Raw genomic sequence first — 25,975 nt, 5'->3', positions numbered from 1 at the left:
CGAAGCAGGGAGCTCGGGAAGTGGTGCATGAGTCCGGGTGGGGGGCTCCCGCTGTTGCAGAGGCTGGGTTATATGCGGGGGCGTCGATTGGGAAACGAGCGGGATGATAGTTTGCACCACTCCCGCCAGTGCTCGGACTTGATGAGCGAGGTCGTGGAAGGCTTCGGGCGATACAGGCGACGGGCCGACGGGGGCGTCGGGTGGCGATAAACCCAGGTCGCTGAACAACCGCCAGTAGCGCTCCGATGTAGTGGTGGGGCGTTCGTCTCAGGGTTCATCACGCAGGGGATGTTCTTCCGGGGTGTTGACCGGACGCAACCCCATAGCTGCGGGTTCGCCAGAGTGGATCTGTAGATCGCTCGACATTCGAAGCCCTCCTTCTAGCGCCAATCTGTTGGTGTAAACAACTTTTGTTAGTCATAGGTGCCCAGCAAGCCAATCACGTGAGTGATGGCACGTGTGACTTGATACAGAATCTTTTTGCTTATTATATTTTGGCGTATATCACTTTATAACTATTGCATAAATGCATATATATATATTGTGATGTCCTTGGATTTGTGCAATGGGAATCGGATCGTGATGAGATCACGATAATGAGATCGATTAACCTTTAAACACATATCCTAAATAATCCCGGTCATAGGTTACTCGAGAGGGACATCGTGATAACCGGATAGACTGGTGTGCTGTATACCCGTCCATATGATGGATGCAGCTGGTCTCATAGCTGCTCGTGTAGGGACACTAGGGATACAGTACAGGTGCTCATTGGAGAATGAGTTCACTGATTGATCCGCTTACGGAATGCTGGATGGTTGATGATGCCTTATTGTCAGACAGTGATTCCGTAGTCCTAGTGGTGTATCTGGTCTTTAGACTTGAGACACCAAGGATGTCCTGTATGAGTGCTCCACTCTTTGATACCAGACTTATAGGTTTGGCTGTCCCCAGATCTAGTACAGCTGGTCATTGGGAGTGGTAGTCGACCTTACGAGGGCTATTGAGTGTCAATAGAGGATCATCCACTCTCGGCGTCATGAGAGGAATATCCTATGTGTTCTTGCTCAGACAAATCCCTAGCCAGGGTCATTCGGGTTGAGAGAGAAAGAGTTCTCTGGGAGAATCCGATTAGAGCGAGACTCGAGTAGAAACCATATGGGTCTGACAGCACCATGCTCGATATACGGTCTCTGGGATATTAGATGGATGAGGGACTATAGGTACATGGTAACTGAGGACAGACAGGTCCAATGGATTGGATTCCCCTGTATCGTCTGGGGACTACGGCGTAGTGGCCTAGTACGTCCGTAGTCGATGAGTTGAGTGAATTATTACAGAGATAATAATTCACTGAGTTAGAAGGAGTTCTGACAGGTATGACTCACGGCCAGCTCGATATTGGGCCTAGAGGGTCACACACATATGATAGGCATTGCGATGAGTAGAGGTTTGGATATGAGATATCCGACGGAGCCCTTGTCTTATTGGATGCAGATCCAATACCCACTAGGGAAGGACCCATTAGGGTTTGACACGGGATCTCTATAAATAGGAGGGATTCACAGCCTCATAGGCTAGAGTCTTTGCTTGCCTTTCCTATTCTCCTCTCCCTCTCCACCTCAGAGTAGGCCTGGAGTTTTGAGGAGCGTCGTCGCAACCCTGCTGTGTGGATCACCGCTAGAGAGGAGGACGCTTGACCTCCTTCACCCTCTCCTAAGGATCTGCAAGGAAACAGGGATATACGATCTCCCTAGGTAACACAATCTCTATATGCAGTTTTGTGTTTTGCGGATTTTTGCGCACCAATCTTCGCACGACGACGAACATCTTTTTGGGAATCGGGGATTTTTGTTTTCTTGTTCTTCCGCTGCGCATATGATGTCGCCCCCCAATGATTTCCCAACAGTGGTATCAGAGCCAGGTTGTTCGTGCGAATGATTGGTTTTGAACTGCGTGTGTTGTGTTTAGCGAGAAAGGGCAGCAACAGTTGCTGCCCTCGATTTGTGTGCGTGAAGCGCAGCCGAAGGCGGGCAGCGCAGGGGCTGCGTCTGCAGCAGCCGGCCGGCGGCCTGCTTGCAGCAGGCTTGCTGCCGGCGGGGCTGGGAACCCACGGGCAGAGGCTCCGCAGGGCAGCTGCGCATGCCGCCGAAAGGAAGCGGCGCCTGCCGCCGCAGGGCAGCGACGCGCGACGCCTGTCGCCGCTGCTCCCGCGGGCGAAACCCCCCCATAGGGGCGGCCGCCCGGCGGGACAGCACCGCCTGCGGAGGCAGCGGCGCCCAAAGGGGGAGCCCACCCGCAGCGGCATCGCCGCCAGCGGGCGTGCCGCCCGCAGGCGAGGGCAGCGCCCCGCCCCTCGCCGCACAGGCCGCCGCCGGCAGGGTGGCGTCGGCGGCAGCAGCGAAAGGGGGAAAGGGCATTAGGGTTTTCTGGAAAAAAGACAATTTTGCCCCTCGGAATTTGAGAAATTCCAGTTTCTGTCTTTTGTCAAAATTACGAAAATACCCTTAGGAATTGAGAAATTCCCTACATGTCCCTGATTTCAGAAAATTATTAATTAATTAAAAGGTTTAGTTGATTATTATTTTTATTATTATCTAGTAGTCCTACATGATGATGATTATTTATACATGTGATGTATGATGTGTTGACGGATGATCATGGACCGTGTGATGTGTGTATTTGTAATTATTATTATTGAGGTCTGCGAACCTCTATTATATTTTTCGTTTATTGTCGGGCCTACGTGCCTATGATTAAGTTGTAATCATATGAGGAGGCGCAGCGGGAGTGTGGATGCGATAGCGGGACCCACGAGACGGACGATCGTGATGCATGGAGATGCATCAAGATGTCGACAAAACCGACGAGGACGAGATGGACGATCACAGGGCATGGAGATGCACCGTTGCACACATAGATCTTGATGTGAGTGATTAGGCCTACTGGCTTGGGCCTAATCATATTAGGTTGTGGTCCATGATCATCTGATGTGATTGCTTATACACATACTAGATATGTATATATATTTGCATACGATGTAGATATATATTAAATATGTATATGTGTGACATGTCATATTAGGAGACCAAATTATAGAAACATCTCTCGATAATATTAAGTCGGTAAACGTGAGGCAATTAGATTGACCCACGTGGCCTTCTATCGTTATGAGTAGGAACCGATTCCCGGTGTAGGTTGAGTTGGTCGAGTCCCTCGAGACTCACCTATATCGCGATTCGCTATCTTGCTTATGGCATAGAGATGTCACCGGTGACCTGAGGGCATGGTATGCTTGGTCGAGTCCCTCGAGGGTATATCATCAAATCAGACTCATCTTGTAACGAAGGTGTTGACTTAACCGAGCATCATGGTTGGTCGAGTCCCTCGAGGCCATGGTGATTCGGAGGCCGAACAGGACGGGAATCACAAGGAGTTGTGATCGGCAAGAGTTGCCTACCTTTTAGGCTTAGTGTGATTAGTCGAGTCCCTCGAGGTTACACTAAGACGTTGATTGGATCCTGATCCCCACTAGAAGTCTGCCGGAGACTTCCGTTTCACGTGCTGAGGGTGTCGCGTGACTCGTTAGTAAAATAGTGGGAGCATATTAAGATAGAAGTCCATATCTTGATAGTTTATTTCTTGCAAAATCTGCATGTTATTTATTTCTGCTACATCTTTATTTTCAGAAAATGTCGCTTTCAAATCCCTTACGTGGCATACTTGATGTCAACCGCCTCACTGGTCCAAATTATACGGATTGGCTCCGTAACTTGAGAATTGTTCTCACAGCGGAGAAAATCGTGTACGTCCTTGATACAGTGATGCCTACGCCCGAAGAAGGGGCAAGCGAGGATGATATCGCTCGCTACGTGAAGTACATTGATGACTCCATTCTTGCTCAGTGCTATATGTTGGGCTCTATGACTCTAGAGTTACAGAGACAACATGAAAATATGGATGCCAGATCCATTCTCCTACATGTCCGCAAATTGTTTGAGGAACAGGGAAGGACTCAACGATATGAGATATCCAAGAGTCTTTTCCGCGCTAGGATGACTGAGGGGACACCGGTTCAGAACCATGTCCTAAAGATGATTGAGTGGATAGAGAAACTCACAAGTCTAGGAATGGTCCTAGAGGATAACTTGTGTGTGGACATTGTGCTTCAGTCCCTACCAGATTCCTTTTCACAGTTCATAATGAATTTTAATATGAACAAGCTTGAGGTGACTCTCCCAGAGCTCCTCAATATGTTGAGGGAGGTAGAGAGTACTATTAAGAAAGAGAAGCCAGTTCTCTACACTGGTGAGACCAGAAAGAAAAGGAAAGCAGAAAGGTCCCTTAAGAAGGGAAAGGGCAAGGACAAACAAGGTAAAGCAAAGGTTGCTAAGAAAGACCCAGCAAAGGACAAAGGCCAGTGCTTCCACTGTGGTAAAGATGGGCATTGGAAGAGAAACTGCAAAGAGTACCTTGCAGAAAGGGCGAAACAAAAGCTTGATGAAGCTTCAGGTACATTCATGATCAGTCTCCATTTGTCAGACTCTTATGATAACACATGGGTATTGGATACCGGTAGTGCTTATTATATATGCAATTCGTTGCAGGTTCTGGCAAGGCCTAGGAGACTAGAGAGAGGCGAGATGGACCTCAAGATGGGTAATGGAGCAAAAGTTGCTGTATTAGCTGTTGGCGAGGTTGCCCTACATCTGCCTAGTGGAGCTTTTATTGCATTAGATGCATGTTATTTTGTTCCTTCTATTATCAAAAACATTATCTCAATTTCATGTTTAACAGTTAGTGGATATAAATTTATTTTTGAGAACAATGGTTGTTCGATATTATTAGATGATAAGATCATCACGAAAGGAACATTGCATAATGGTTTATTTATGTTAGACACCACTCCACATATCATGAATGTAAATGTGTCCAAAAGGAAACGAGATGAGTTGAACAGTGCATACCTGTGGCATTGTAGACTAGGTCATATCCATGAAAGAAGGATTCAAAAGTTGCTAAATGATGGATATCTAGATCCATTCGACTATGTGTCATATGCAACTTGTGAGCCTTGCATTCGAGGAAAACTGACCAAATCTCCATTTAGTAGAACTAGAGAGAGAGCCACTGAGTTGTTGGAACTCATACATAGTGATGTATATGGACCCATGTCAACTCATGCCATTGGAGGTTACTCCTACTTCATTACATTTACTGATGATTTCTCAAGGTATGGATATGTGTATTTAATGAAGTACAAGTCCGAGACCTTTGAGAAATTCAGAGAGTATAAGAATGAGGTGGAGAACCAGACTGGAAAGAGTATCAAAACTCTTCGATCAGATCGAGGAGGTGAATACTTAAGTACAGAGTTTACTCAGTTCCTCAAGGACCATGGTATATTATCCCAATGGACACCTCCTTACACACCTCAGCTCAATGGTGTCTCTGAAAGGAGAAATCGTACTTTATTAGATATGGTACGGTCCATGATGAGTTTCGCTGACCTACACATCTCATTCTGGGGATATGCCCTAGAAACCACAACTTACCTTCTGAACAGAGTTCCAACTAAGTCGGTAGTGTCTACACCATATGAGATATGGAAAGGGAAGAAGCCTGATCTTAAGGTTGTTAAGATTTGGGGCTGCCCTGCCCACGTTAAAAGACACAACCCCGATAAGTTAGAATCAAGGACAGAGCGATGCATATTTGTGGGATACCCCAAGGAAACTTGTGGGTATTACTTCTATCATCCCGAGGACAAAAGGGTCTTTGTAGCTAAGAGAGCAGTGTTCCTTGAGAAGGAACACATTCTTGACGGAGACAGTGGGAGAATGATAGAATTGAGCGAGGTTGGAGAACCAAGCTCAAGCACCACTCTACAGCCCGAGTCTGTTCAGGTACCTAATACACAAGTTTCAACTTTACGCAGGTCTGATAGAGTATCTCATCCTCCTAAGAGATATGTGGGACATATTAGAGGAGAGGATGCTAAGGATATTGATCCTCAGACCTACGAGGAGGCTATTATGAGTATAGACTCCGGGAAGTGGCAAGAAGCCATGAATTCTGAGATGGATTCTATGTACTCCAATAAGGTTTGGAACCTAGTTGATGCGCCCGAAGGTATTGTACCCATCGGTTGCAAGTGGATCTTTAAGAAAAAAGATCGGAGTAGATGGAAATGTAGAGACCTATAAAGCAAGGCTAGTGGCTAAAGGGTATCGTCAAAGGCAAGGTGTTGACTACGACGAAACCTTCTCACCCGTAGCAATGCTAAAATCCATCAGAATTCTATTGGCTATTGCAGCACACTATGATTATGAGATCTGGCAGATGGATGTGAAAACCGCATTCCTCAATGGGAACCTCGAGGAGGAAGTGTATATGATGCAACCTGAGGGATTCGTGTCCAAGAACTGCCCAGATAAGGTGTGTAGGTTGCTTAGATCCATTTATGGACTAAAGCAAGTTTCCCGAAGTTGGAACATAAGATTTGATGAGGCAATCAGATCTTATGACTTCGTTAAGAACGAAGATGAGCCTTGTGTATACAGGAAGGTAAGTGGGAGCGCTATCACCTTTTTGGTGTTATATGTGGATGACATCCTCATCATTGGGAATGATGTAGGAATGCAATCCACAGTAAAGACTTGGTTATCTAGACACTTCTCCATAAAGGACTTAGGGGAAGCATCCTATATCTTGGGGATTAGAATCTATAGAGATAGATCCAAGAGGATGCTTGGCTTGTCCCAGTCCAGGTACATAGAAACCATTGTCAAAAGGTTTGGCATGGAAAATTCCAAAGGGCAAACATGAATATGATACCTTATGCCTCAGCAATAGGGTCTATCATGTATGCCATGCTATGTACTAGGCCTGATATAGCGCATGCTCTGAGTGTCACGAGCAGGTATCAGGCGGATCCAGGCTTGGAGCACTGGAAAGCAGTAAAGTGTATCCTTAAGTACTTGAGAAGGACTAAGGATCTTTTACTAGTATATGGAGGTAATAGCCTTAAGGTTGAAGGCTACACTAACTCAAGTTTTCAGTCTGATGTCGATGATAGCAAGTCAAATTCAGGGTATGTGTACACCTTGAATGGAGGAGCAGTGTGCTAGAAGAGTTCCAAGCAAGATACCACTGCTGACTCGACCACAGAGGCGAAGTACATTACTGCATCAGATGCAGCAAAGGAGGGAGTCTGGGTGAAGAAGTTCATCACAGATTTGGGAGTCGTGCCAGGTAGCGAGGAGCCGATCTCCTTATATTGCGACAACAACGGGGCGATTACTCAAATAAGGGAACCCGGGTCTCATCAGAAGTGTTCTGAGGAGGTTCCAACTTATCAGAAAGATCGTAACCCGAGGATATGTAGTAGTGGAAAGAGTTCCATCCGAAGATAACATTGCAGATCCACTGACAAAGCCGTTGTCTCAGATTGTCTATGAGCGTCACAGGAGTCTGATGGGGATCAGACACATAGGTGATTGGCTTTAGGTCAAGTGGGAGATTGCTAGTCATAGGTGCCCAGCAAGCCAATCACGTGAGTGATGGCACGTGTGACTTGATACAGAATCTTTTTGCTTATTATATTTTGGCGTATATCACTTTATAACTATTGCATAAATGCATATATATATTGTGATGTCCTTGGATTTGTGCAATGGGAATCGGATCGTGATGAGATCACGATAATGAGATCGATTCACCTTTAAACACATATCCTAAATAATCCCGGTCATAGGTTACTCGAGAGGGACATCGTGATAACCGGATAGACTGGTGTGCTGTATACCCGTCCATATGATGGATGCAGCTGGTCTCATAGCTGCTCGTGTAGGGACACTAGGGATACAGTACAGGTGCTCATTGGAGAATGAGTTCACTGATTGATCCGCTTACGGAATGCTGGATGGTTGATGATGCCTTATTATCAGACAGTGATTCCGTAGTCCTAGTGGTGTATCTGGTCCTTAGACTTGAGACACCAAGGATGTCTTGTATGAGTGCTCCACTCTTTGATACCAGACTTATAGGTTTGGCTGTCCCCAGATCTAGTACAGCTGGTCATTGGGAGTGGTAGTCGACCTTACGAGGGCTATTGAGTGTCAATAGAGGATCATCCACTCTCGGCGTCATGAGAGGAATATCCTATGTGTTCTTGCTCAGACAAATCCCTGGCCAGGGTCATTCGGGTTGAGAGAGAAAGAGTTCTCCGGGAGAATCCGATTAGAGCGAGACTCGAGTAGAAACCGTATGGGTCTGACAGCACCATGCTCGATATACGGTCTCTGGGATATTAGATGGATGAGGGACTATAGGTACATGGTAACTGAGGACAGACAGGTCCAATGGATTGGATTCCCCTGTATCGTCTGGGGACTACGGCGTAGTGGCCTAGTACGTCCGTAGTCGATGAGTCGAGTGAATTATTACAGAGATAATAATTCACTGAGTTAGAAGGAGTTCTGACAGGTATGACTCACGACCAGCTCGATATTGGGCCTAGAGGGTCACACACATATGGTAGGCATTGCGATGAGTAGAGGTTTGGATATGAGATATCCGACGGAGCCCTTGTCTTATTGGATGCAGATCCAATACCCACTAGGGAAGGACCCATTAGGGTTTGACACGGGATCTCTATAAATAGGAGGGATTCACAGCCTCATAGGCTAGAGTCTTTGCTTGCCTTTCCTATTCTCCTCTCCCTCTCCACCTCAGAGTAGGCCTGGAGTTTTGAGGAGCGTCGTCGCAACCCTGCTGTGTGGATCACCGCTAGAGAGGAGGACGCTTGACCTCCTTCACCCTCTCCTAAGGATCTGCAAGGAAACAGGGATATACGATCTCCCTAGGTAACACAATCTCTATATGCAGTTTTGTGTTTTGCGGATTTTTGCGCACCAATCTTCGCACGACGACGAACATCTTTTTGGGAATCGGGGATTTTTGTTTTCTTGTTCTTCCGCTGCGCATATGATGTCGCCCCCCAATGATTTTCCAACAACTTTATGTCGTGGCCTCGGGGCCGACGCGGCTTGGTTCGGGTCAGAATGTGCTGGGATCTTGCACGGCGTTCCTCGAGACTACTGAGGTGGCCGATTACGGTGGTCCGGTCGGGACGTTGCGTCGGGAGTGAAGCTTTTCCGCAGCGCCGGGACGATGCAACCCCGCCCTTGTACCTGTTAGGATCGAGAGCACTAAGAGGGGGGGGGGGGGGGGGGGGTGAATTAGTGCAGTGGAAAACTTTCTGCGATTAAAACGAAACTGCGTTCGTTTGATAAAAACGATTTCGATGTAAAAGCCGATTCTAAGATTACTTTAACATAAGATTAAGCGAGATGATGTTAAAGTAAATATACGAAGGCAGTTTGCAGTTTATGATGAAAATCAGAATGCAAGCGCAAACTGAAGTGCGACGTTCGTACGATAAAACAGGTTTACGTCTAAATGCCAATTTTGAAGATACTGAACTTTGAGATATGTTTTATAAATGCGCAGAAGGCAGTTTGCAGTTATGATTGAAATCAAAACATAAACGTAAACTGAAATGTAATGATCGTACGAAAAAGCCGATTTACGTCTAAACGTAGATTCGGAAAGCTCTGAACTTAGAAACTCGTTCGTAAAAGCGTAGAAGGCAGTAGCTATTTAGGAGGTTTGCAGTAAAGATAAAATGCTCAAAGTAAATGCAAACCGAGATTTAGAGTGGTTCGGTCAATCTGGGCGGTGCCACCTATGTCAGGGGCGGTTGCACCTCTCTGCCAGAGCACGAAGACCGAGCTCAGGCGGTTGCACCTCCTGACTGGGGCGGTTGCACCACCTGCCAGAGCTCGAAGACCGAGCTCAGGCGGTGCTATCTCCTGTCAGGAGAGGTTGCACCGCCCAGTCTCGCTTGGAGACTAAGCCCAGGCGGTTGCACCTCCTGGCTGGGGCGGTTGCACCGCCCAGTCTCCCTGGGAGACTTAGCCCAGGCGGTTGCACATCCTGGCTTAGGCGGTTGCACCTCCCACAGCAATCAGGGTCCGAATGGGTAGATCCATTCGACCCAAATTGGGTTTTTCAGGGGCCCAATTGCCCCAAGATTAAGCTAATGGGATCACCTCCCATTTCCAACTTAATCATTGTGCTAACTATGATAAATCCTAAGACAATTTCTGCAGCTTGCTCCGGTGCGTCAATCGCTTCTTCCGGCGAACTTTCGTCGATCATCCGATGAACCCTCGGTGATTCTCCTGCGGACTTCCGGCAAACTCCTGGACTTGCGACGATACACTTGGCGAGTTCCGACGAGCTTCTTTGGCAAGCTTATGGACTTCTCGGATTTGTTCCTGCAGAACTTCCGACGACAGTCCGAACTTCCGTCGAACTCTCGAACTCCCAACGTGATCGTTATCTTGATTCCAGTGCAACTCCTGCTGCATGTCTTACTTCCATCATAGTTAATCTTGCACATGTAAAACAAAACTTTGATCGAGACAATTAATCCTAAGCAATTAACCAAGTTGTCCGGCATGTCATTGGTCCCTCGACGCTTCGTCCGATTCTTTGGCGCATCGTCCTTTCCTACAGCCTATTGCCCAATCGGCCAGTTGACTCCGCAACTCCGATATCCTTGGCACAATACCTGCTCTTCTTGGCCCGATGCCCGAGTCCACGACCCGAAGCCTTCTGTCGATACGTCGACCGATCCATCGGCCCGACGTCCAATCTTTTGACATGTTCCTCTGGCACAACATGATTTTCCTGCTTTAATTATCTCATCCTGATCGAAGCATCCTGCGTCACTCAAAACGTAGATCAAATCATAAACATATATCAAGTAGTTTCATCATCAAAATACGAGATTCAACAATCTCCCCCTTTTTGATGATGACAACTACTTGATGACGGAGTTAACCTTAACTCCCGGAGTTTAAACAAACTCCCCCTATCAATATGTCATATTGATAGAATCTTGAATTCAAACTGAATTCAAGTCATTGCAATATTCATCATGAATACTTGCAACACGTCATCATGAACTTATGCGTAAACTTATGCATAACATGTCATGTTATCAACATACTTCTCCCCCTTTGTCATCAACAAAAAGGAGAAGTACCACAATCAAGTGTTTGTGATATTGGTTCAACTCATTGCATGAAAGACATAATATCAAGTTTTATCATCATGCAGTTTTGAAGCTAGAAATTTTAGCAAATGTTACATCATGCTTAGAACATTCAAGCTATCAAGTTTTAGATATGCAAGTTTTACAGCATACAAGATAGCACTTTTAGAACATGCAAGCTAGCAATGTTACAACATTTTAGAACTTGCAAGCTAGCAATTTAGAGATGTTCAAGAAGGCAACTCTTGCTTCTTGAAATATGCAAGTTGCAAGCTAGCAAATTTTTACGATATGCAAGTTTTGCTTCTTGAGATAGGCAAGATAGCACTTTTGTAATTTTTGTTTGGCAAGCTTGTGATGTTCAAGATAACAAGCTCTTTCTTCTCTTTTGAGAAGTGTCATTTTTGCTTTCTTTGCAAAGTGCAAGCTAGCAAAATGCCAAACTAGCAAGAGATAATGTTTTACATGAGGCAAGCAAACAATTTGGCAAGTGTTACATTTGCATCTTCTCTTTAGAGGAGTGTAATTTTTGCTTTCATCTTGAATTGTGTAAGCTAACTAGTTTGCCTCTTTTCATGATGTCCACACTAGAAATTCTTGCTCCCTCTTTGTCATTGTCAAAAAGAAGGGAAGACCCTTTTTTCAATTTTCAGATTATGACAAAGTTAAGTATCAATTTTATTTGTGCATCATTATATATTCAAATTAAAACATACACAATTTCAAAAGCCTTATTTTTCATGCACGATACCGAAAAATAAATCAATCATCATTAATGGGTATATCATACATGATACTCAAACATTAAAATTTTTAAGCATTTATCAACATGTTGATCATGATACCAAACATTCATCATTTAAAGCATTCATGATACATATCATATGCAATACATCATATACATCATTGTCATAAGTATTGCATGCATCATTTCAAATTCATGAATATTTCATCATTGCATGCATCTTGCCAAATCATAAAATATACAATCATCATTAATGCATGATTCCTAATCATCATTTATTTTACAACATGATGGTATCAATTTTGTCAAATTATATCCTACCATGCATAATCATTAACTTCTCATTTTTATTTCATGCATTATTTCATTTCATCTCATAAGGAATATCAAGAAGAGTTATTGGATGATAAGATAAATATTTTATGAATACACGGAATTGTATAAAAATCATATCATAAGTGTTTCATGTATTCATATTATCACATGAAGCATATTATCATGAATAACGTTATTACTATTTCATCAAAATCAATTTCGAGATTCACACAATATCATGAAATCATTAATCTCGATAAGATGGGAAAAGCATTTTCTTTTTAAGTGATTCTTTTAACACATCATAAAAAACTCATTCATAATTCAAGTGATTTACAAGATATCATAAATGAATTTATCACATGTATTTCATCAAAATCGAGAACTCTAGAGATAGAAAATGATTGAAGCATTTAACATGATTGAAGCATGATTCATATTTAAAGTGTATCTTATGTCGTAAATACGAATCAAGCATTTGTCAAATCTGAAATCATCCTCAAAAATTACATTCAATAAATTCATATATGACAAGCATAGATTTATTGAAAAATCAATAAGATAGAGGATTACATTTCAAGTGCTCATCAATTGTAGCATTTCATCATATGGTAAGATATCAATGCGTAAAATTACGATACAAGTTCTTGATATCTTAACGCATGATGCAAACATGGCATAATGCAAATTTGGCAATCATAGCATCAATTCATATAAGCATTGCAAATATGGCAATCATATCAATTCATATATCTCTTGATGATGCAAGCATGGGATAATCATAGCATAGTGTTTATAGCATCAATTCATATATTTCTCCCCTTTTTTAAGTGTTTCATCTTAAGTGATCGATTTCATGTTAGCATGCCTTTTCATTTATGTCAAATGAAAACATGCATCAATTTTTAAAGCCACTGTTATTATCATGAAAATTGATAATCCATAATTATCAAGAATCATCATACATAATTTCAAAAATATATACTCATAACTTCAAATTAAACATGATTTAATATACTCAAAATCGAGAAATAACAATGGACATCAACATGACACACATTATTACTTCTTAACCATGATTTCATATTTTCAATCAAAATCATTTTGTTTGTTTATCATAAAATATGCAATTTTATCATTTTCGAAATTACTAGCATGATCATAATATATAATAAATTTTTTTTAAACATTAATTCTAAACTAAAAAGAAAATACATCATGAAAGCATCAAGTAATTTCAAAATAAATTAAGGGGTTTTCGATTACCTCATCATTGAAAGTGGTTAAGGCGTAGTTTGCCACCTCGCCTTTGTTGATTTTCTCCTCGTCTTCGGAGGAGCTCAATTCATCCCACTTTGTGTTCTTCTTCTTTGGCCTCTTCCTTCGTTCAAGTTTATTGTTTATTTTAGATTTTTGTTTAATAAACTTATTAAGATTTAGTGTTCGAAGTTCAAGTTCATCATTGTCCTCATCACTTGAGTCATCGCTCAAGTGGTATTCATTTGTCCGGAGTTTCAAATCCTTCCTGTTCTTTGGAAGGTGATTTTGTCCATCATGTGCATTATGCACCATTTCATATGTTATCAATGAACCAATTAGTTCTTCAAGTGGTAAGTTGTTTAGGTTTTTTGCTTCTTGTATTGTAGTTACTCTTGAATCCCACTTCTTAGAAAGAGAACGCAAAATCTTGTTTACGAGTTCAAAATCCGAAAAACATTTTCCAAGAGCTCTTAAACTATTGACGACATCCGTGAAACGGGTATACTTGTCGCCTATAGTCTCGCTTGGTTGCATTCGAAAAAGCTCAAAATCATGCAATAAAATGTTAACTTTCGAGTCTTTGACTCTACTAGTTCCCTCATGTGTGATTTCAAGTGTTCGCCAAATGTCAAAAGCCGTTTCGCACGTAGAAATCTGATTGAACTCATTTTTGTCCAAAGTGCAAAATAAGGCATTCATAGCCTTTACGTTTAAAGAAAAATACTTCTTCTCCAAATTCGACCATTCGTTCATCGGTTTAGAGGGAAGTTGAAAACTGTTCTCAATGATATTCCATAAATCCAAATTCAAAGAAATCAAGAAAACTCTCATTCGAGTTTTCCAATAAGTGTAGTCCAATCCGTTAAACAACGGTGGACGAAAGACCGATAAGCCCTCTTGAAAGCCTTGAAGAGCCATTTCTCTCGGGTGTAAATCCAAAATGAGAAATACCCCGCTCTGATACCAATTGTTAGGATCGAGAGCACTAAGAGGGGGGGGGTGAATTAGTGCAGCGGAAAACTTTCTACGATTAAAATGAAACTGCGTTCGTTTGATAAAAATGATTTCGATGTAAAAGCCGATTCTAAGATTACTTTAACATAAGATTAAGCAAGATGACGTTAAAGTAAATCTACGAAGGCAGTTTGCAGTTTATGATGAAAATCAGAATGTAAGCGCAAACTGAAGTGCGACGTTCGTGCGATAAAATCGGTTTACGTCTAAATGCCAATTTTGAAGATACTGAACTTTGAGATATGTTTTATAAATGCGCAGAAGGCAGTTTGCAGTTATGATTGAAATCAAAACGTAAACGTAAACTGAAATGTAATGATCGTACGAAAAAGCCGATTTACGTCTGAATGCAGATTCAGAAAGCTCTGAACTTAGAAACTCGTTCGTAAAAGCGCAGAAGGCAGTAGCTATTTAGGAGGTTTGCAGTAAAGATAAAATGCTCAAAGTAAATGCAAACCGAGATTTAGAGTGGTTCGGTCAATCTTGACCTACTCCACTTTTGGCTTCCTCCACCGACGAGGTCACCGACGTCAACTAGAGGTCTTCCTTCAATAGGCGAAGGCTAACCACCCTTTTACAGTTTCACTCCTTTTGACGGGCTTAGGAGACAACCCTTACAAAATTTTCTCTCCTCTCTTTACAACTCAGAACTTGGAAGAACAGAGGGAGAAGAACTTTTGGCCTTTACAACAATTTTGAGCTCTAAGAATCATAGAAAGATATCAAGATTTCAAGTGTGAGTTGCTTCCTTTCAATGCTGAATGGGTGGGGTATTTATAGGCCCCAACCGAGTTCAAATTTGGAGCTCAAAACTGTCAATTTTCGAAATTCCGGGATCAGGCGGTTGCACATCCTGACTGGGGCGGTTGCACCGCCTGGCAGAGCTCGAAGACTGAGCCTCTGGGCGGTGCCACCTCTGTCAGGGGCGGTTGCACCTCTCTGCCAGAGCTCGAAGACCGAGCTCAGGCGGTTGCACCTCCTGACTGGGGCGGTTGCACCGCTTGCCAGAGCTCGAAGACCGAGCTCAGGCGGTGCTACCTCTTGTCAGGAGAGGTTGCACCGCCCAGTCTCGCTTGGAGACTGAGCCCAGGCGGTTGCACCTCCTGGCTAGGGCGGTTGCACCGCCCAGTCTCCCTGGGAGACTTAGCCCAGGCGGTTGCACCTCCTGGCTTGGGCGGTTGCACCTCCCACAGCAATCAGGGTCCGAATGGGTAGATCCATTCGGCCCAAATTGGGTTTTTCAGGGGCCCAATTGCCCCAAGATTAAGCTAATGGGATCACCTCCCATTTCCAACTTAATCATTGTGCTAACTATGATAAATCCTAAGACAATTTCTACAGCTTGCTCCGGTGCGTCAATCGCTTCTTCCGGCGAACTTCCGTCGATCATCCGATGAACCCTCGGTGATTCTCCTGCGGACTTCCGGCAAACTCCTGGACTTGCGACGATACACTTGGTGAGTTCCAACGAGCTTCTTTGGCAAGCTTATGGACTTCTCGGATTTGTTCCTGCAGAACTTCTGACGACAGTCCGAACTTCCGTCGAACTCTCAAACTCCCAACGTGATCGTTATCTTGATTCCGGCGTAACTCCTACTGTATGTCTTACTTCCATCATAGTTAATCTTGCACATGTAAAACAAAACTTCGATCGAGACAATTAATCCTAAGCAATTAACCAAGTTGTCCGGCATGTCATTGGTCCCTCGATGCTTCGTCTGATTCTTTGGCGCATCGTCCTTTCCTACAGCCTATTGCCCAATCGGCCAGTTGACTCCGCAACTCCGATATCCTTGGCACAATACCTGCTCTTCTTGGCCCGATGCCCGAGTCCACGACCCGAAGCCTTCTGTCGATACGTCGACCGATCCATCGGCCCGACGTCCAATCTTTTGACATGTTCCTCTGGCACAACATGATTTTCCTGCTTTAATTATCTCATCCTGATCGAAGCATCCTGCGTCACTCAAAACGCAGATCAAATCATAAACATATATCAAGTAGTTTCATCATCAAAATACGAGATTCAACAATCTCCCCCTTTTTGATGATGACAACTACTTGATGACGGAGTTAACCTTAACTCCCGGAGTTTAAACAAACTCCCCCTATCAATATGTCATATTGATAGAATCTTGAATTCAAACTGAATTCAAGTCATTGCAATATTCATCATGAATACTTGCAACACGTCATCATGAACTTATGCATAAACTTATGCATAACATGTCATGTTATCAACATACTTCTCCCCCTTTGTCATCAACAAAAAGGAGAAGTACCACAATCAAGTGTTTGTGATATTGGTTCAACTCATTGCATGAAAGACATAATATCAAGTTTTATCATCATGCAGTTTTGAAGCTAGAAATTTTAGCAAATGTTACATCATGCTTAGAACATTCAAGCTATCAAGTTTTAGATATGCAAGTTTTACAGCATACAAGATAGCACTTTTAGAACATGCAAGCTAGCAATGTTACAACATTTTAGAACTTGCAAGCTAGCAATTTAGAGATGTTCAAGAAGGCAACTCTTGCTTCTTGAAATATGCAAGTTGCAAGCTAGCAAATTTTTACGATATGCAAGTTTTGCTTCTTGAGATAGGCAAGATAGCACTTTTGTAATTTTTGTTTGGCAAGCTTGTGATGTTCAAGATAACAAGCTCTTTCTTCTCTTTTGAGAAGTGTCATTTTTGCTTTCTTTGCAAAGTGCAAGCTAGCAAAATGCCAAACTAGCAAGAGATAATGTTTTACATGAGGCAAGCAAACAATTTGGCAAGTGTTACATTTGCATCTTCTCTTTAGAGGAGTGTAATTTTTGCTTTCATCTTGAATTGTGTAAGCTAACTAGTTTGCCTCTTTTCATGATGTCCACACTAGAAATTCTTGCTCCCCCTTTGTCATTGTCAAAAAGAAGGGAAGACCCTTTTTTCAATTTTCAGATTATGACAAAGGTAAGTATCAATTTTATTTGTGCATCATTATATATTCAAATTAAAACATACACAATTTCAAAAGCCTTATTTTTCATGCACGATACCGAAAAATAAATCAATCATCATTAATGGGTATATCATACATGATACTCAAACATTAAAATTTTTAAGCATTTATCAACATGTTGATCATGATACCAAACATTCATCATTTAAAGCATTCATGATACATATCATATGCAATACATCATGTACATCATTGTCATAAGCATCCTTCGTCACTCAAAACGCATATCAAATCATAAACATAAGCATCCTGCATCATTTAAAGCATCCTTCTGTCGATACGTCGACCGATCCACCGGCCCGACATCCAATCTTCTGACATGTTCCTCCGGCACAACATGATTTTCCTGCTTTAATTGTCTCATCCTGATCGAAGCATCCTGCGTCACTCAAAACGCAGATCAAATCATAAACATATATCAAGTAGTTTCATCATCAAAATACGAGATTCAATAGTACCTGCACACAGGTCAGGTCGGAAGCTCGTCCCGACCCCTCCGACGATCAAGTTAGACGATGTGGAGGGAGTTTTTAGTGAAGAAGTGTCCTCCCCCTCATTTAGAACTCGGGGGTATTTATAGGGCAGTTGAGTGTTACCTGACGTGCCTACCTGCAGGAGGCAGGATCGTACCTCTGATGGCGTCTGACATCGCCATTGACGTTGCGTGGAGAACCGAACTGCCGCAGGGTATGGGCGTGCCTCGGTGGTCATTCTCCTCTGCCTCGGTCGAGCGCATTGGGTCAGACAACGATGAAGTCGTTGTCTGAGAGCGAGTGATGTTAGCGCACATCGCGTCGGCATTATTGCCCTCTTTCGGGCAGAGTATCGTCCGGTCATGGCTGACGTCGTAGTGCGTCATGTCGCCATTATTACCCTCATCAACATGCATATAAATTCTACTAAGTAAATGATAAATATTTGTTATATCTTTTAGCTCCCTAGGAAACAATGCATGGGGTTAGCTCACTTTGTTAGAAGCGGCAAACATCATACCGTCAACCCCTACACAGGCAAGCAGAATGTTGGGCGATTTAGAATAGATTCACACGAGCAGAACAAGTTTGACGAGTAGGACTCACATCAACAGACAGCCACTCCTTAATCCTCATCGTCAAAACGAGGACTTTTGTATCTTGGGAGGCTGCTATGGCCTCCGTTTGATTGATTATAACAGCATATGTCGAGCTTTCAAGAAGCTTAATTTGAACAGCATTTGAAGAGCAAAGCAAGAACAGTTGAATAGCAGATGATCCATCTATTTGATAACATATAAAGATTTTCCCAATTGCACGAGGAAATCTCGTAGGACAGTTAAGGAAAATCCATCCTTCCCACATGTATAAATAAGCCATTGTACTCAACTATTCATAAGTACCTTTCATCATTATAATTCAACTTATCATGGTATCAAAGTCATATTGCCTTAGAACAAGGTTTATCCTTCTTTCTTCACTGTCCGCTGCTCCATCCTCCAACAACTACAACTCCGGAGCTGCTGTCAAATCCACCGCTCAAGTGCAGCCCCACAAACAACTAGCCTTTTAAGCCATAGCTTAGACAACGAAGCCATCAGACGACCTTCAAAGTCCTCGAGCTCTATCACTATTGCACCAGCTCCAAAGCTACTATCAAATCCACCGCTCAGGTGCAGCACCACCAACATCTAGCCTTTTAAGCCATTGCTCAGACGACCTCCAAAGTCCTTGAGCTCTACCACTATCGCACTAGCTCCAACGAGCAACGACGCAACTCCTCTCCGCCTATCATGAAACTCAACGTCAACTCTACCTTCCTCCTACAATATATTGTGATAATATTGAAGCTACCTATCTATGTGTCAATCCGGTTTTCTATTCACGCATGAAATATATTATAATCGATTCTCATTTCATACGAGATCAAGTTGTTAGACATCAACTACGTGTTTCTCACGTCCATATGGCTGATCAACTAGCAGACTCACTCATGAAGCCTCTCGCTCGTAAACTATTTTCGTTACATCGTTCCAAGATTGACATCCTTGACAGGAGTTTAATCATGCGGAGTGCATGATAACAGATAAAGATTTCCTTAACTGCATGAGGATAGTCGAGGAAAATCCTCAACTGTATAAATAAACCATTGTACTCAACCATTCATAAGTACTTTTCATCACTACAATACAACTTATCACCACTAACACCACAAGCAAACAAACTCACTCGAGAACGCGTGGTGGGCATTATATTGTAATTACAATATGAGAGGCTTCCTATGACGCTTGTTCGATGCCGATGATTGCTATCACGCCATCGCCGGCCCGGCAAGGCGCGGCCGTCGTCTTTCCGAGCCACCGCGTCCGCTCTCAGCCATCAACTCGCTTGTCATTTTCCTCTTGGTGCCCGCCTTGGCAGACGACGAAGGCGGCGGCGGCGGCGGTCCTGTTCGAGCGTAGCTTCTCAGTCTCAGAACGTCATTAGCTTGGAGAGGTTTGATGATGAAATCCTCGGCTCCAATAGCTCGGCACCTAATTTGAACACACACGCATGATCATTTAGTTTTGGAGAAGAAACATATCGTCTCTCCCGGCAATAGAATGGGCACATCTCATTCAGCAATGCACAAACCATTGGTTTCTTTGACCAGGAAAAAGAAAGAAATAGAAGCAAGGCATGAAATATCGGATGGATGCCCAGACAAGACTAATGTTTGGTTTGTTGACAGCTTAAATGATGATGGTGCATTCAGCAGATTTCATCTTTGCAGTGAACGGCATCGAAAGATTACTGCGGAAGGAAGCTACAAGCCTGTTGATTCTCTGTGGCTCGTTTTCTGATGACATTACGATCACAGGAATGGGTTTTTGGCAGCTCTGTTCCTGAAGTGTAAGATGTAGACATGATTAGCAGGAAGATGAGGCAGAATGCAGATTGTTCTGCACAGCTTTCATACCATGACAGCCTTTAGGAGGTCATAACCAGTCATCTCCGGCATGCAGTAGTCTGTGAGGATTGTGTCTACCTTCTGGTCCTACAATTATTGTCATTGTTTCAGTAACACAAAATTAAAAACCTTTTTTTTATCTTTATCGACGACTGATACAAACACTCGACTCACATCTTTCTGAATCCTTTCATCTCGTTTATATCAAAAACAAAAAAAGAGATGGTACCAATTAAGTTTGTTCCAATAAATAAAATTTTATTTTTGTATAAAAAGCCAGCTAATGTTTTTTGTACATATTAAAAAGCATTGTGGGATATGGCACATACAATAACCAAATACTGTGCAATCACAATTACTGTTATCTACACTCAATAAACAACTACCACTCTTCAATATTACAGTGCTTGTCACCACCACCACTTCGTTCTCCGTCCTCGTCCTTCCGAGGTCGGTGGCTGTCGACGAAGCTCTTGATCTCCTCCATGAGCACTGTGGATTGCTTCAGATCAGGGAAGGAGTAGAAGGAGTGGAAGGCCTCCGGGTACTCCACCAGCCGCGCCGACTTGCCCCTCGCCCTCAGCCCCTTGTAGTACCTCCGCTGCCAGTCCTGCAGCGGGTCGAAGCCCCCTACCACCACCATCGCCGCCGGCAGAGCCTCCTCCAGCTCCCCCACCGCCCGCGGCCCGAACACGTTCGACGCCTCGTGGTCCCGGTCCGCTCCCTCCGGAAGGAACGCCCGCCACAGCCAGTCCGTCCTCTCCACCGACACCAGCGGTGCACCGACCAGCCTCAGCTCAGCCTCTGTGCGCTCCTCGCCACCGAAGTAGGGCTGGATCAGCACCATTCCCGCCAGTCGCAGCCTCTTCCACCCGCCGTCGGCGTCCGCTGCCCAGCGCCGGGCTACGTGGTGGACGATGTTTCCGCCGGCGGAATCGCCCACGAGGAAGCAGCTGGATAGGTCGGCAAGATCTGCAGCGGAGGGGTCAGCGTACAAGAGGCCGCCGTCCTCCAGGAAGCGGAGCACGTGAACCCCGTCCTCGTACTGCGCCGGGCACCGGTGCTCCGGCGCGAGGCGGTAGTTGACGGAAACCACGACAGCGTGGACCGTGCGGCAGATCCGGCGGCACACGTCGTCGAAGAGGTAGGAGTCGGGGGACAGGAATGCGAACCCGCCTCCGTGGAAGAAGACGATGACGGGAAGCCGTTCGCCATCAGAAACGGAATAGGGGACGAAGAGTCGGAACCACAGATCACGGGAGAGGTCAACGGGGACGTCGGCAGTGCGGACGCCACGAAAGGGTTTGGCGGAGGCGGCGACACGGGCGTCGAGGAGCGACACAAGGCGGCGGTTGACGGTGCCGTCGGAGCGGCAAGCGGCGTCGTTGATGGCGGAAACGGCGGCGATGACGAATCGCTTGGTGCGCGAGAGGGGGGGAGCCACTGCGGCGGGCGACATTTCTGCCGTTTAGAAGAGCTCGTCTCGGGTGAAGGCCTCGGGAGCCGCGAGAGAGCGAGTTGGAGGAGACGAGAGGAATCGAGCTCGGATATATGGACTGCGAGAGAGCACGAATGAGGTGACGATCACGTGGTAGACCAATATGCGAAATCCGACGCTTATTTAGTCAAAATGGTAACAGAACTGCAATAAATTCCGTCCCCAACTCTGTCACATCCTCTCTCTCTCACAAGTGGGGCCCCCGTGACTTATGTGAACCCTTCCGCTCTGTCCTGGACGTTTCACACGTTACCCGAGTACGAAATCGAGTAACACGCCGTGGACCAAACGTGTCATGCCAATCCGTCACGTGTGCTTGAAGTCTTGCAGTGCCGTATGGATGCAGCACAAGAGAGGAAACACGCATGACCATGTATTCCAATTCATACAAGTATACGATACTGCATGGCAAGTAGCCACCCAAGTCGGTAAACTACTCGTGTATTGAGGCTTCGTGCATGCATGCATGAGGAAGTTGGACGTCAAAGTTCGGTTGGGGCCGACGATTCCGTATGACGCCATCATAAGATTCAGAACAGAACCCTCCTCGCCAGTTTGACCAAACGACCAGTAAATAAAAACGTGAGATCATTGCAAAGCACACAAAAAACGCAACACCAATTTTATGTGAAGGAAAAAAAAAGAAGTTGTGTGTTCAAACGTTTTCTCTTCAACGGTTGTTCTTAGAAAGGCCAACTTCTTGACTTTGCCAAACCATCGCTCCACCATTCTCTCTCGTGTTTTGGTTCCATAAATCTGACCATAAATACGTGTGATTGAATATATCAAGTAGTTAATAAACGAATAGCATGCATATAGATTATATTAAGTCAATGATAAATATTTTTTATATCTTTTAGCTCCCTAGGAAACCATTCATGGGGTTAGCTCACTTTGTTAGAAGCGGCAAACATCATACCGTCAACCCCTACACAGGCAGGCAGAATGTTGGACGATTTAGACTAGATTCACACGAGCAGAACAAGTTTGACGAGTAGGACTCACATCAACGGACAGCCACTCCTTAATCCTCGTCGTCAAAACGAGGACTTTTGTATCTTGGGAGGCTGCTATGGCCTCGGTTTGATTGATTAGAACAGCATATGTCGAGCTTTCAAGAAGCTTAATTTGAACAGCATTTGAAGAGCAAAGCAAGAACAGTTGAATCGCAGATGATCCATCAACTTGATAACAGATAAAGATTTTCTCAACTGCACGAGGAAATCTCGTAGGATAGTTAAGGAAAATCCTTCCTTCCCACATGTATAAATAAGCCATTGTACTCGACTATTCATAAGTGCTTTTCATCATTACAATACAACTTATTATGGTATCAGAGTCATATTGCCTTAGAACAAGGTTTATCCTTCTTTTTTCACTGACCGCTGCTCCATCCTCTAACAATTACAACTCCGGAGCTGCTGTCAAATCCACCGCTCAAGCGCAGCGCCACAAACAACTAGCCTTTTAAGCCATAGCTTAGACAGCGAAGCCATCAGATGACCTTCAAAGTCCTCGAGCTCTACCACTGTCGCACCAGCTCCAAAGCTACTGTCAAATCCACCGCTCAGGTGCAGCGCCACCAACAAATAGCCTTTTAAGCCATAGCTCAGACGACCTCCAAAGTTCTCGAGCTCTACCACTGTCGCACCAACTCCAACGAGCAACGACGCCGCTCCTCTCCGCCTATCAAGAAACTCAACGTCAACTCTATCTTTCCTCCTATAATATATTGTGATAATATTAGAGTTACATATCTATGTGTCAATCCGATTTTCCATTCACGCATGAAATATATTATAATCGATTTTTATTTCGTGCGAGATCAAGTTGTTAGATATCAACTACGTGTTTCTCACGTCCATACGGCTGATCAACTAGCAGACTCACTCATGAAGCCTCTCGCTCGTAAAAAATTTTCGTTACATCGTTCCAAGATTAGCATCCTTGACAGGAGCTCAATCATGCGGGGGGCATGATAACAGATAAAAATTTCCTCAACTGCATGAGGAAATCTCATAGGATAGTTGAGAAAAATCCTCAACTGTATAAATAAATCATTGTACTCAACCATTCATAAGTACTTTTCATCACTATAATACAACTTATCACCACTAACACCACAAGCAAACAAACTCACTCGAGAACGCGTGGTAGGCATTACATAGTAATTACAATATAAGGGTCTTCCGTGCGTGTATCGAATTTTGCATCGGATAAAGCCTTGGTCATCAGCATATGGGGGCTGTGTTCCACCAATGGAAAAAGTTTGAATGCAAGTACCAGTGAGTCCCATGGGAGGGACTTGATCATGCAGAGGTATGATCGAAGCAGCTGGAGAGTTAGACTGCTCCAGAGCCCATATTCGCTTAAGGGAGCCCGACAAGTCAGAGGACAAGGTCGAGTAAGCGAACGTTGCTACCAAAGAAGCTAAGGAGAATAGAATCAGTGCAAACCCTATAACGTGATAGTAGAGGCCATGCATGGGAGTTACAGTCTGTCTTTCCATCGACCAAAGGGATCTGCTTGGAGAATACCGAGGTGTTGAAGCAGGGGGTCGAAAGGGGCGAGAAAGCGACGACGAGTCTAGAGGGACTTAGCTATCCAAAATCAAGCATCAGTTAGAATGGAGGTGGACTTAGAGGAGTGCCACAGAGACATATCTACTGATCGTGAAAAAAAAGGATGCAGATATGAGGCGACGGATAGTAGGGCCATGGGCATGGCAGCACCATGGTACCGCAGAGGCAGGACTTCCGTGAAAGTCATTGATCCCTTGCTCTCATGGAGGGAGAGCGCTTGGTCGTGAAAGGACCGAGGAGATGGAGCATTCAGAGGCAAACTCTAAGTACCGAGACAAGGCTGAAGTACAAAGGCCAAGGAACTTCGTAAGACCGATGTCAACGAACTTCTCATCAAGATAGCCGAAAGTGAAGGACTTCGGGTCAGGCAAAAGTGCATGACCAAGGAACGAAGCAAGCAGTACACGGTGCCGTACCTTTGTTACTCAGTGGAGTAGGCGGCAAGGTTGATGGAGAAGATGGTACAATCCCAGAGGCGACCAAACCTATGAGAGAATTACTCCAAATCGGGATGAAAACTTTCTGCATTCTAGAAGTTCGATGGCATTGAGAAGGTGAATCATAGTAACTTACTCAACACAAGGAGTGTAAACACTAAGTGCTTCAGAAGTGTGAGCAAAGAGCAGGCGAGCTTCCGGCGAACACGCAAGGGTGCCGCAACTCGCTTGTCATTTTCCTCTTGGTGCCCGCCTTGGAAGACAACGATGGCGGCGGCAGCAGCAGTCCTGTTCTAGCGTAGCTTCTCAGTCTCAGAACGTCATTAGTTTGGAGAGGTTTGATGATGAAATCCTCGGCTCCAATAGCTCGGCACCTAATTTGAACACACACGCATGATCATTTAGTTTTGGAGAAGAAACATATCGTCTCTCCCGGCAATAGAATGGGCACATCTCATTCAGCAATGCACAAATCATTGGTTTCTTTGACCAGGAAAAAGAAAGAAATAGAAGCAAGGCATGAAATATCGGATGGATGCCCAGACAAGACTAATGTTTGGTTTGTTGACAGCTTAAATGATGATGGTGCATTCAGCAGATTTCGTCTTTGCAGTGAACGGCATCCAAAGAAGTGTGGAAGGAAGATACAAACCTGTTGATTCTCTGTGGCTCGTTTTCTGATGACATTACGATCACAGGAATGGGTTTTTGGCAGCTCTGTTCCTGAAGTGTAAGATGTAGACATGATTAGCAGGAAGAAGAGGCAGAATGCAGATTGTTCAGCACAGCTTTCATACCATGACAGCCTTTAGGAGGTCATAACCAGTCATCTCCGGCATGCAGTAGTCTGTGAGGATTGTGTCTACCTTCTGGTCCTACAATTACTGTCATTGTTTCAGTAACACAAAATTAAAAGCCTTTTTTTTATCTTTATCGACGACTGATACAAACAGTTGACTCACATCTTTCTGAATCCTTTCATCTCGTTTATATCAAAAACAAAAAAAGAGATGGTACCAATTAAGTTTGTTCCAATAAATAAAATTTTATTTTTGTATAAAATGCCAGCTAA

General features: G+C 44.1%; 1 protein-coding gene across 1 annotated transcript; it reads right to left on the bottom strand.

The window, feature by feature from the left end:
* Positions 1-20,662: 20,662 nt before the first annotated feature.
* On the bottom strand, positions 20,663-21,900 carry LOC135677839 (probable carboxylesterase 18). The gene has a single exon (XM_065190247.1). It carries the CDS (start codon positions 21,843-21,845, stop codon positions 20,769-20,771), a length of 1,077 nt encoding a protein of 358 aa, XP_065046319.1. The 5' UTR covers positions 21,846-21,900; the 3' UTR covers positions 20,663-20,768.
* Positions 21,901-25,975: the final 4,075 nt, after the last annotated feature.

Source organism: Musa acuminata, chromosome BXJ1-6, assembly GCF_036884655.1.
Source record: "Musa acuminata AAA Group cultivar baxijiao chromosome BXJ1-6, Cavendish_Baxijiao_AAA, whole genome shotgun sequence".
NCBI classification, from domain to species: Eukaryota; Viridiplantae; Streptophyta; class Magnoliopsida; order Zingiberales; family Musaceae; genus Musa; species Musa acuminata.
Note: the sequence above shows the minus strand (reverse complement) of the source record. Positions and strands in the feature narration are given on the sequence as shown.

Coding starts and splice junctions, on each gene's coding strand:
- LOC135677839 (XM_065190247.1), bottom strand. CDS start 21,845: ATGTCGCCCGCCGCAGTGGCTCCCCCCCTCTCGCGCACCAAGCGATTC.